Source organism: Calidris pugnax, unplaced genomic scaffold, assembly GCF_001431845.1.
Source record: "Calidris pugnax isolate Ruff unplaced genomic scaffold, ASM143184v1 scaffold8, whole genome shotgun sequence".
In the NCBI taxonomy this organism is placed as follows: Eukaryota; Metazoa; Chordata; class Aves; order Charadriiformes; family Scolopacidae; genus Calidris; species Calidris pugnax.
The window spans coordinates 21,449,927-21,459,521 of record NW_015090830.1 but is presented as its reverse complement, the minus strand read 5'-3'; the positions used below and the strand labels follow the sequence as shown (position 1 = coordinate 21,459,521).

The window sequence follows — 9,595 nt, the reverse complement described above, 5'->3', positions numbered from 1 at the left end:
GGCGGCTGCACGTAGGCTGGGTGGCAGCTTTGACATGAGGAATTAAAGATACAGTCAAAAAAAAAATTAAAAAAATCTTTAACTAATATTTATACCTTTTTTTTTTTTTTTCTTGGAGAATTCCTCGCAAAATCGAGCTTTTCTTCCCTTTATTTTTCCGCAGGTCAAGCGTTTCCGAGGGATGCTGATGAGTCTCTTGCGATTCACGGGGAGAAGGTTGGTTTCCCAAACGTGTCCCGGGCTCAAGGCTTGGAAGAAACACAAGTTTCTCTTGGAAATGGCTCGTCCCAGCTCGAGTAAGACACATATTCGTTTCCTTTACCCCCCCGCGCGGGTTTTTAAGCTGGATTTGAAATTCTAGGACGTTCTGCATAATAGGTGAAATCTAGAATTTAATTCAAAATGTTCAAGAGAGTGTAAAGTCAAATATTTTTTTTCCCCTAGCTGCTAAAATTTATTTTCTGTATTCTGTACAGTTCCCAAACTCCTCACGTAGTTGCAGTCAGCGTGGTTGCCTGGTGATGCCTTTCTTTTTAATATTTGTAATTTATGCACATAAACATGCGCTAGTTAATTGCATTTCCTTTTCATAGTCCTAACGGGCAATAAAACTCACTCCTCATTTTTTCCTGCAAGAATTACGGAATGCCTGGAGCATTTGTGAGGAAGCAGGAGCCGGGCACTGGGTACCCCCAGGAGCCCTGGTCAGTCTCGTGGTAGCAAATATCCTCTTTTTTGTTTGTTTGGGGGGTTTTGCGGTTTTTGGGTTTTTTTTAATTTAAGAAGGTGTCTTAACATGAAAACTGAGAGCAGAACTTGGCAGGTGTCACAGTAAAGCCCCCAGCAGTCGGGCAGCCAGGGGGCACTTTTTCTCCCCCCAGGAGCATCAGGGCTTGGCCGCTGTCAGAGCCTGGACTCGGAGGACTTTTGGCCTCATCTTTACAGGTTTTAAGGGCTTTTGAGGTTTGTTTTGTGACAGCTGGTGTCAGAATCATAGTGTTCTCTGGAACACCTGGAGTGCTGGTGTCCCCAGCCCAAGAGAGACATGGACTTACTGGAAGAGAGTCCAGCAAAGGGCCACAAAGATGATAAATGGCTTGGAGCATCTGACATGTGAGGAGAGGCTGGGAGAGCCAGGGCTGCTTGGCCTGGAGGAGACCAGGCTCTGGGGCATCTTATCAGTGCATAAAAACACCTGATGGGAGGGAATGAAGACAAGGCGGACTCTTCTCAGTAATGCTCAGTGACAGGACGTGAGGCAACGGACACAAATTAAAGCACATGAGCACAAATTAAAGCACATCCAGATTCCATCTGGATACAAGAGAAACATTTTTTACCCTGAGGATGATCAAACACTGGAATGGGTTGTGCAGAGAGAGGTGGTGGAGTCTCCATCCTTGGAGATACTCAAAAGCCACCTGACTGGACACGGTCCCGGACAATCTGCTCTGGCTGACCCTGCCTGAGCAGGGGGTTTGGGCTAGGCAATCTCCAGATGTCCCTTCTCACCACAGCCATTCTGTTATTCTAAAATATGTTGCTTTAAAATTAATATGTGAGGTGAACTGGAAGAGATTTTTGTTTTGTTTATCTAACCTGTGGCTTCTTAATCCTGCTTTGACTCTTAGAAAAACACAAAGGAAATTTCCCATCTTTTCCCAAGTTACTTTACCATGCAGAGAAAAATGGAGAGAACATACATTCAAAAATAGAAAATACAGTTGCAAACCTAGAAAGCGGGCAAGATGCCTCAGAAGGAAATGGGTTTTCTCAAATTACCTTAATTTTGAAGGTGATACTTTGTAACTAAATGTAAATTTTTTTCACCTTGTAAGTTACCTTACAATTAGAGAGCAAAGGTCCTGGCTGGTGGTGGCAACAGTTGTTATGGAGATAGCATTTAGGGCCGGATTTTAGTTTAAGGCTCTGTCTTTCAAATATTGAGTGTACTCATAGTTTAATACGTGTAACCCCACCGGGCTAGCTCATATCAGAGTTTTTTTGCTCATATCAGAGATTTTTACCAGCGTTAGGTTGATGGTTGGACTAGATGATCTTAAAGGTCCCTTCCAACCTAGACAATTGATTCTATGATTCCATATGCATTTTTGAGGATCTCCAGGAATTGCCCTTCAAATTCCAATATACAGAAACTCAGAAAAAAATTATTATTCTGAAATTAAAGTCACAGAAGGTGTATTGTGGAAGCCATTTCTGGATGCACTGTCTGTGTGGCCTCTTTATACAAGTGTTTGCAGAGCTGTCTGGTTTTCCTCCCCACGCGCAGATATGGCTGATTTTCGGGAAGTGTTTGCCAAAGCGAAGCACATCGCCATCATCACGGGAGCCGGCGTTAGTGCGGAGAGTGGAGTGCCTACCTTCAGAGGGGCTGGAGGCTTCTGGAGAAAGTGGCAAGCCCAGGTAGGTAGACGGGTGGTGGCACGTGTCTGGGCAGCTGTGCTTCTCTGTTCATCGGGTTAGGTGAGCCTGAAGGGTGAGAAGAAGCTGGGAAGAAGCTTCTACCTTAGAGGGAGGGAGTGCTCCAGTGGCGGTTTGGTGGGGACAGAGCTCTCCCTGCAGCTCTTCCCCGTGCCCAGGGGGGCTGCTTTGGGCAGCTGCGACTGCTTTTTTGTTGTTTGGTTTATCAGTTGTTTGGGGAAAACGATGTTCCTGCAGGCAGCTCTGGGTCCTTCTGCTGTCCTTGTTTTCTTGCCACCTTGCGGCTTAGCTGCTGGCTCATCTTCTGACACCCTCACTGTTCTCCTACCTCGTGGTTCCTTTCCTGTTTTAAACTCTGAAGAATTATTTACCAAAATAACAAAGGTCAGAAGCCGTGATACTGACTTGTTGTTATCTTCTAATCTTAGCTTCTCATAATAGTCTTTAAAAATACTTGGGGGTTTTTGTTTGTTCGTTTGGGGGCAGGGTTCCTCGTGGTCTTCAACTCTCCCACAAGCTCTGTCTCTCTCTCTGGTGTGATCCCACTGGTGTTGGGAGCCACTGGGTTGGGAGAGGAGGTGGCAGCAGACCCTGGGGGGGTGGAGCGGCGCAGCGGGGAGCAGCAGAAGCTGCGAGGTGTATCGGTGATCTGTGTGGTGCTGCACGTCCTTCCAGTAACCCTGACACCATCACTAACTGCTACCCCAAACTCTGCAGTCACATTTGCTTTCTTTACGTTTTTAATGACAGCATTCACAAAAGATTTGATGAAGAAGGGGTCAGAGAGATGGAACTTTTTGGGATGTGTAAGCACGTGTATGAATGCCTGGTCCTTCTGCATCAGAAAGCTTGCATTCAGCGTTTTTACATCAATAGAATTGTGCATTGAAGCATTAGACTGAGCTACTCCTCATTTTTTTAAAAAGGCAAAATTCAAGTTAGTGTGAAAAGCATAGCTTAGATTTTACCGGCATATAAAAGCCAAGATGTTAGACATTGTTTTTGACAATGGCTGTAATTTGGTTTGTATTACCCTTAAATTAAGGCAGAAAAGAAATACACCCACATGATGCTGAGTTGTTTTATGGCTGCTGTGGAAAAGAGAGTTTTTCAATGCAAAGAGTTGTGTGCATTGAAATCTCTTGTCTTGCTTTGTGCTGTACTGAACTCCTGATAGTTTGGTAGGGTAGCACATAATAAGGTCCAAGTAAAATCATGTCCCACGCTATTAATATCAGTTATTTTCTCATGTGATAAAATCCTCATGTCATCCTCATAAGGGCCATCAAACTATATTCTTGTCAACTGCCTCTGGTTATAAATAATCTGCTTTTGATTATCTTGTTATGCTGGGAGCAGTGTAAATAACAGTGATGTAGCAGGTTTCGTCTGGTGAGGGAATTTTCTTGCCCTTTCTCTGATAGAATGAATTGTTCTGTCTTTTCCAGGAGCTGGCCACTCCGGAGGCTTTTGCTCGAAACCCTTCTCGTGTATGGGAGTTTTACCATTACCGCCGGGAAGTGATGCTGAGTAAACACCCAAACCCTGCGCACATCGCCATCGCAGAGTGCGAAAAGCGACTGAGCAAGCAAGGAAGGAGCGTTGTGGTCATCACTCAGAACATCGATGAGCTACACAGAAAGGCAGGCACAAAGCACCTCTTCGAAATTCACGGTAAGGAGCAGCTTACCTGTCTGCTACCGGCTAGGGAGGGAGGAGAGCGAGCAGGATAACTACTGGGAGATAAGAAATTTGTCTTTAAAATGTTAATAACTTGCATGAAGTTCTTTACAATATGACCCTCTTCTCATATACATATATCTCTGTACTTTATAACCTCTCTTTATTTCTCATCTTTCTTTTTTAATGGATTCTGACAGTAGACAGGAACTGGTTCTCCCTTCCTGCTTGCTCAGTTTTGCCTCAGATCCGCTCAAATACATGTGGATAGTGACACTTGCCTGATTTTGCTTGGAAAAGGGGAAAAGAATCCATGACGACTTCCACTGTGTGGTAGTGCCACACCAGTATTGCCACCAGTAACAGGTGTATTGGCAAGACTGGTCGCACCAGCCCTGGTGCTTTCCCCTGTCCTGTCCTTCAGAGACCCACCTGTGTGGTCCTTGGCTACAGGAGGAAGAAGGGGCTGGAAATGGATGAGATTCCCATAACCTTTCTCTCCTACACCCAGTGGACTCCCTCTCTCTTCCCTGTAGTTGGATCTGAGAAAGTATATGGGTGTGGAGAGGACGAGGGCAGGGAAGACCTTCTCCATCCCCTGAGATGCCTCCATTCCTCCTTTCTCCACTCCGCAGGCCCTGCCACAGAGTAAAAGTCTCTCAGGACAAAGTGCCATCCTGCTCCTCCAGGAGCTTTTCAACTTAAGTGTCATGAAAGGTTTAAAGGGGATTTCCCATCACTACTTTGTGATCCGGACACAGGAAACCTGCACAGATTTCTTTGCAGTTGTGGATCCAAGGATAAAGCCTTGGGTGTAGTTTAATTTGGATTATCCTTATTCTTTACAAAATGGGAACAATTTTAAACTCTTAGTAGTATTGTGCAACTCTACAGCATGTTAGGAACTCTGCAAGTCTTGGGGTTGGGGAGTTTGCATGAAACAAAATAGCATTAAACAGCATATTATTTTTTTTTAGGTTTTTTTTCTGGTTTAAGGGGAGAAATAATAAGCAGAAATCAACTCCATGATACTTTAAATAATGATTTTCCTTTGAAACACTCTTATGAGTGTACTCTTATGTATACTACTCATGTGGTGAGATAGAACAGGGTGATAAATCATAGTTTAGAGATACCATTGCTGCTGTTCACTGTGGTCTTTCAGCTGAAAGGGCTGTGTCTGCCTTTGCTGGGCCTGGTCTGTGCTTAACTACGATGCTGGTCACCTTGGGGTGCTGCACAAAAGTGTGTGTGCACGCTGTGTAAATAGCTTCTCCTTCATAATGCTGCCAGGTTTCATCACTCAGCTGTTACGTCCATGTAATGAGTTCCCCATAAAGTATTGTCTTGACAAAGTCAAATAAAGGCCACCCAGGATAGACAGAACTTGCTTGTGTAGCCACACCTCACAGCAATCACTCAATCCCTGACGTTTTCTCTTTCTGTTTTTCAGGTAGTTTATTTAAAACTCGATGCACCAACTGTGGAAACGTGGCTGCGAATTACAAGAGCCCAATATGCCCTGCATTGGCTGGGAAAGGGTAATTCGTCTGCCTTGTAAACTCTCTGTGCTTTCTGCTTTGTCTGCTCTTCAGTAGAAAAGGAGCCATTTTAGGACCATACACGAGTTTCAGCCAACCAGCCCACTTTCCTTTAGTAGTATTAATGCTTAAATTTTACACAACTGTTTTGAAACGTAGGTATACTGTTTGGGAACTTCAGTGCGAGCCCATGATACCATAAGACCGAATGAATAACTGTTAACCTCTCACCACATTATATATGTTTTAATTAGAACAATTTCAGATGGTCTGAAACTCTCATATGGGACATCAACTCATAGTACTCTTTGAGAATGTGTGTTTATTCCCATCCTCTTGACCTTCCGGGTTTTTTATTTTCTTATTCCTTAAATTATGCTTATTCCTTAAATTGGGCTGTCATCACTTTGGCATCTCTTGAGGGCCTAGTAGCTTTTGTCATTCAACTCATCAATGAGTCTCATGATTACAGGTCTCAAAATACACATGTGTGGAACAGTGAGGAGGGAAGCATCAGTTCCTAGGATTTCTGCAACTTAAAAAGTTGTAGAAGATTGCTCCAGTCTCCTCTTTCCAGCCATCCTCTTTCTTTCACCATTAAAAATAAGGGAGCAGGGGTGGGGGACAGGCACACTCTCATAGATTTTTAGGGGTTTTTCCCTTTGCATTTCACCAGATCTTTAGATAGCTACATAAGCATTTGTTGTGCCTTTGACAGACTTTGACCAGGTTATTACAGCTGCTTAGCGCTGGGATAATTCTGGACAAATGCCTGCCTGCCCTCTGTGTGGAATTTTAGGGTTGCAGTAGGTGTTGAAGTTAGCTGAAGTCGCAAAGATTCCTTGATTGGAGAATGTGCTTTAGAGAATACCAAGTTTTTATAAATATTTAAAGTCTACTTTGCACAACTGAATATGTATTTCCATTTTTTAACTTCAGGGCTCCAGATCCTGAAACACAAGACGCAGCGATTCCAGTGGAAGCCCTTCCTCAGTACGTATGGGCCGCTTTGTTTTTCTGCTACCTCTTCACGCTTTGTGCCTCTCAAAGGCTTATATTACTGTTCACGTAGTTTTGGAAGGACAGAGAGACATTGTACAGGAGAAGGTGGTGTGAGACTTCGGCCCAGAGAACTGAGTTTACAGTTACAGGGGACAGCAGGCAACCAGTTTACCGTGGTGTTAAAGGTGTTTGTGTACTTGAGCATCAAGCTGAAACATGCCCAACTCCACGGGGTTTCTACGAAGTGTAGGAGAAACGCAGTAAGGAACCAAGTGCCACACAGGAAATGTTTTGCGGGTGCTACTGTTGGTCAGCCTGGAACACTGTGCTGGGGTACGGCCGCTGCGTAGGCCCTTGCAGGCATTAAATGTGCCATGGTGCTTTTTTAATAATGGCTGAGGGTTTGCCTTAGCTAGTTGAAGACGCAAGAAGTCACCCTATTTTTCATGTTTCTTAGGGAAAAGAGGTGCATGTGATGCTTTTGTCTTACAGTTCACATTCTCCTTAAAAAGCTGTTGGCCAGTTTGTCCAAGTTGATGGAGGCCAAGGTCTGTAGCACATACTACGTTTTAAGTGTCATGCATTTCAGGAGCTGAGTAAACGGGGAGACACAATTAAGTATCTGAGTTGAACAACTGTTCAGCAACCCGCTCTGTGTGACCAGGCAGCACGTGTGTACTTCCAACACGTGTGTAGCAAGCCTTCAGCTGCCTTCTGTCCAGCACCTGGTAGAGGAGGGTGTGGGGAGGGCTGTGAAGGAGGAGGGAGAAAGAGCGAGGGCAGGTAAGACGTGTCCCAAGTAAGAATGGAAACTGCTTTGCTGATTTGCAGCTTGCAACCTCCACGTCAGCAGCGTAATGCTGTCCTGTTGTGATTCCTAAACAGGTGCGAGGAGGACGGCTGCAACGGGCTCCTCCGTCCCCACGTTGTGTGGTTTGGTGAAACCCTGGATCCTGACATTCTCACAGCAGTTGAAAAGGAGCTTGAGATATGCGACCTCTGCTTGGTAGTAAGTCCTGCTTCTGTTACCTCTCAACCAGCAGGGAAGCCAGGCTAAAGAGGTTGGAGCCTCTGGGTAAAGGGGATACATCTGGACATCACCAAGGGAAGTACCGAGGGAGCTAAAAGGCCCTGAGGGACTGTCTCACGTCACGGCCAAAAGGCCATGAGGTTTGAAAATGTACATGTGTGCATCTTGCTCAGCTGCATCTGCAGTCTGCATTCAGCATACACGTGTTAGAGGTTCAAGTGTTAGAGGTTAGCTAATATTGTCTAGCTGCTGAATTTCTCAAACAGTGAAAAACATTATTATTTCAGTGCTCAGTTTAGAAAAAACAAGTGAGAATGTTGTAAGGCAGCAGCTAGCAGCTATCATGTGCTACTTTTTTTCATGAGGTTGTTTACATGCCATGTACATTTCAGATAGCTGACCAAAACACTTGCTCAGAATATAGTGTACCCTTCAGAGAATAATCTCAAGGAACAGAAGGAACATCTTTTGTTTTCCTGAAGGCAAAATTGACCATTTTGTGTTGCTGGGATTTATTTTTTTTAAGTCCACAGTTATAATCCCCAAACAGGTTCATCAGAGAAACAATTCCCAATTCTTGTGCGATGTTAAATAGCTACATGTGCAGTTACAGTAAACACAGATATTGGTTTGATTTCTATAGGGATTTTCCATGCTTTACTGTTCTGTTCTTACCTTGTGGGTTTGTTTGGTTCTGTCTGTCTAACAAGTGGGCCTGCTACACTGGTGATTTTTTGCCCTGTCCCTGCAGGTGGGGACCTCCTCTGTGGTGTATCCTGCTGCTATGTTCGCCCCCCAGGTATCTGCCAGAGGAGTGCCAGTTGCAGAATTTAACATGGAAGCCACTCCTGCAACAAACAGATTCAGGTAAAGCTCTTCAGTTTTAAACTAGCAAGCTTTAGTCCCCTTCATCTTCGTTGTCTTTTGCACTGAACTGCTAAAATGCTTGGAAAATTTTTATACAAGCATGATCTAGTTTTTTTCCCCAATGCTTAAGAAATATTATATTTTTTTCTAGTAAGAAAAGATGATTGTGCTAGTAAGATTGTGGCAAGCTGCACTTGCATCCCAGAAAACCAACTGTACCCTGGGCTGCATCAAGAAAAGTGTGGCCAGCAGGTGGAGGGAGGTGATTCTCCCCCTCTGCTCTGGTGAGACCCCACCTCTGGGGTCCCCAGCATAAGGAGGCCATGGACATGTGGGAGCAAGTCCAGAGCAGGGCCATGAAGATGATGAGAGGCTGGAGCACCTCTCCTATGAGGCCAGGCTGAGACAGTTGGGGTTGTTCAGCCTGGAGAAGAGAAGGCTCCAGGGAGACCTTATAGCAGCCTTCCAGTACCTAAAGGGGGCTACAGGAGATATGGGGAGGGACTCTTTTATCAGGGAGTGTAGCAACAGGACAAGGGGTGACAGTTTAAATGGAAAGAGGGTAGATTTAGAGTAGGTATCAGGAAGAAATTCTTTCCTGTGAGGGTGGAGAGGCTCTGGCACAGGTTGCCCAGAGAAGCTGTGGATGCCCCATCCCTGGAGGTGTTCAAGGCCAGGCTGGATGGGGCTTTGAGCAACCTGGTCTGGTGGGAGGTGTCCCTGCCCAAGGCAGGGGGGTTGGAACTTGATGATCTTTAAGGTCCCTTCCAACCTGAACCATTCTATGATTTCTTGATGGAATTAACTTACACTGAAAACACAACTGTATTTCTCAAATCGTGAAGCCGAAGCCTGTCCCTAGGTCCTAGAAGGCCTAAATCCCCCTCCCTCAGCAGCAGGACTAACCTGCCTGTTCAATGCACTCGAGAAAAAAGCAGCGACGCGCCGGTCCGTTGTCCGCCCCCTCACCCGGCTGCGGCTCCCTCTCTTCCTTCTTTCCTTCCCTCCAGGTTCCACTTCCCGGGCCCCTGCG

At 45.2% G+C, this 9,595-nt stretch overlaps 1 protein-coding gene across 1 annotated transcript in view; it reads left to right on the top strand.

The window, feature by feature from the left end:
• The window catches only part of SIRT5 (sirtuin 5), a 9,835-nt gene that overhangs the window by 94 nt on the left and 146 nt on the right, over window positions 1-9,595 (top strand). Inside the window, exons 2-9 of the mRNA XM_014940785.1 lie at window positions 164-296; window positions 2,291-2,424; window positions 3,891-4,116; window positions 5,576-5,663; window positions 6,603-6,656; window positions 7,551-7,674; window positions 8,447-8,562; window positions 9,573-9,592. Of these exons, the coding sequence (XP_014796271.1) occupies window positions 182-296; window positions 2,291-2,424; window positions 3,891-4,116; window positions 5,576-5,663; window positions 6,603-6,656; window positions 7,551-7,674; window positions 8,447-8,562; window positions 9,573-9,592 (877 nt within the window). The 5' untranslated portion in view covers window positions 164-181. The remainder of the gene's footprint in view (window positions 1-163; window positions 297-2,290; window positions 2,425-3,890; window positions 4,117-5,575; window positions 5,664-6,602; window positions 6,657-7,550; window positions 7,675-8,446; window positions 8,563-9,572; window positions 9,593-9,595) is intronic.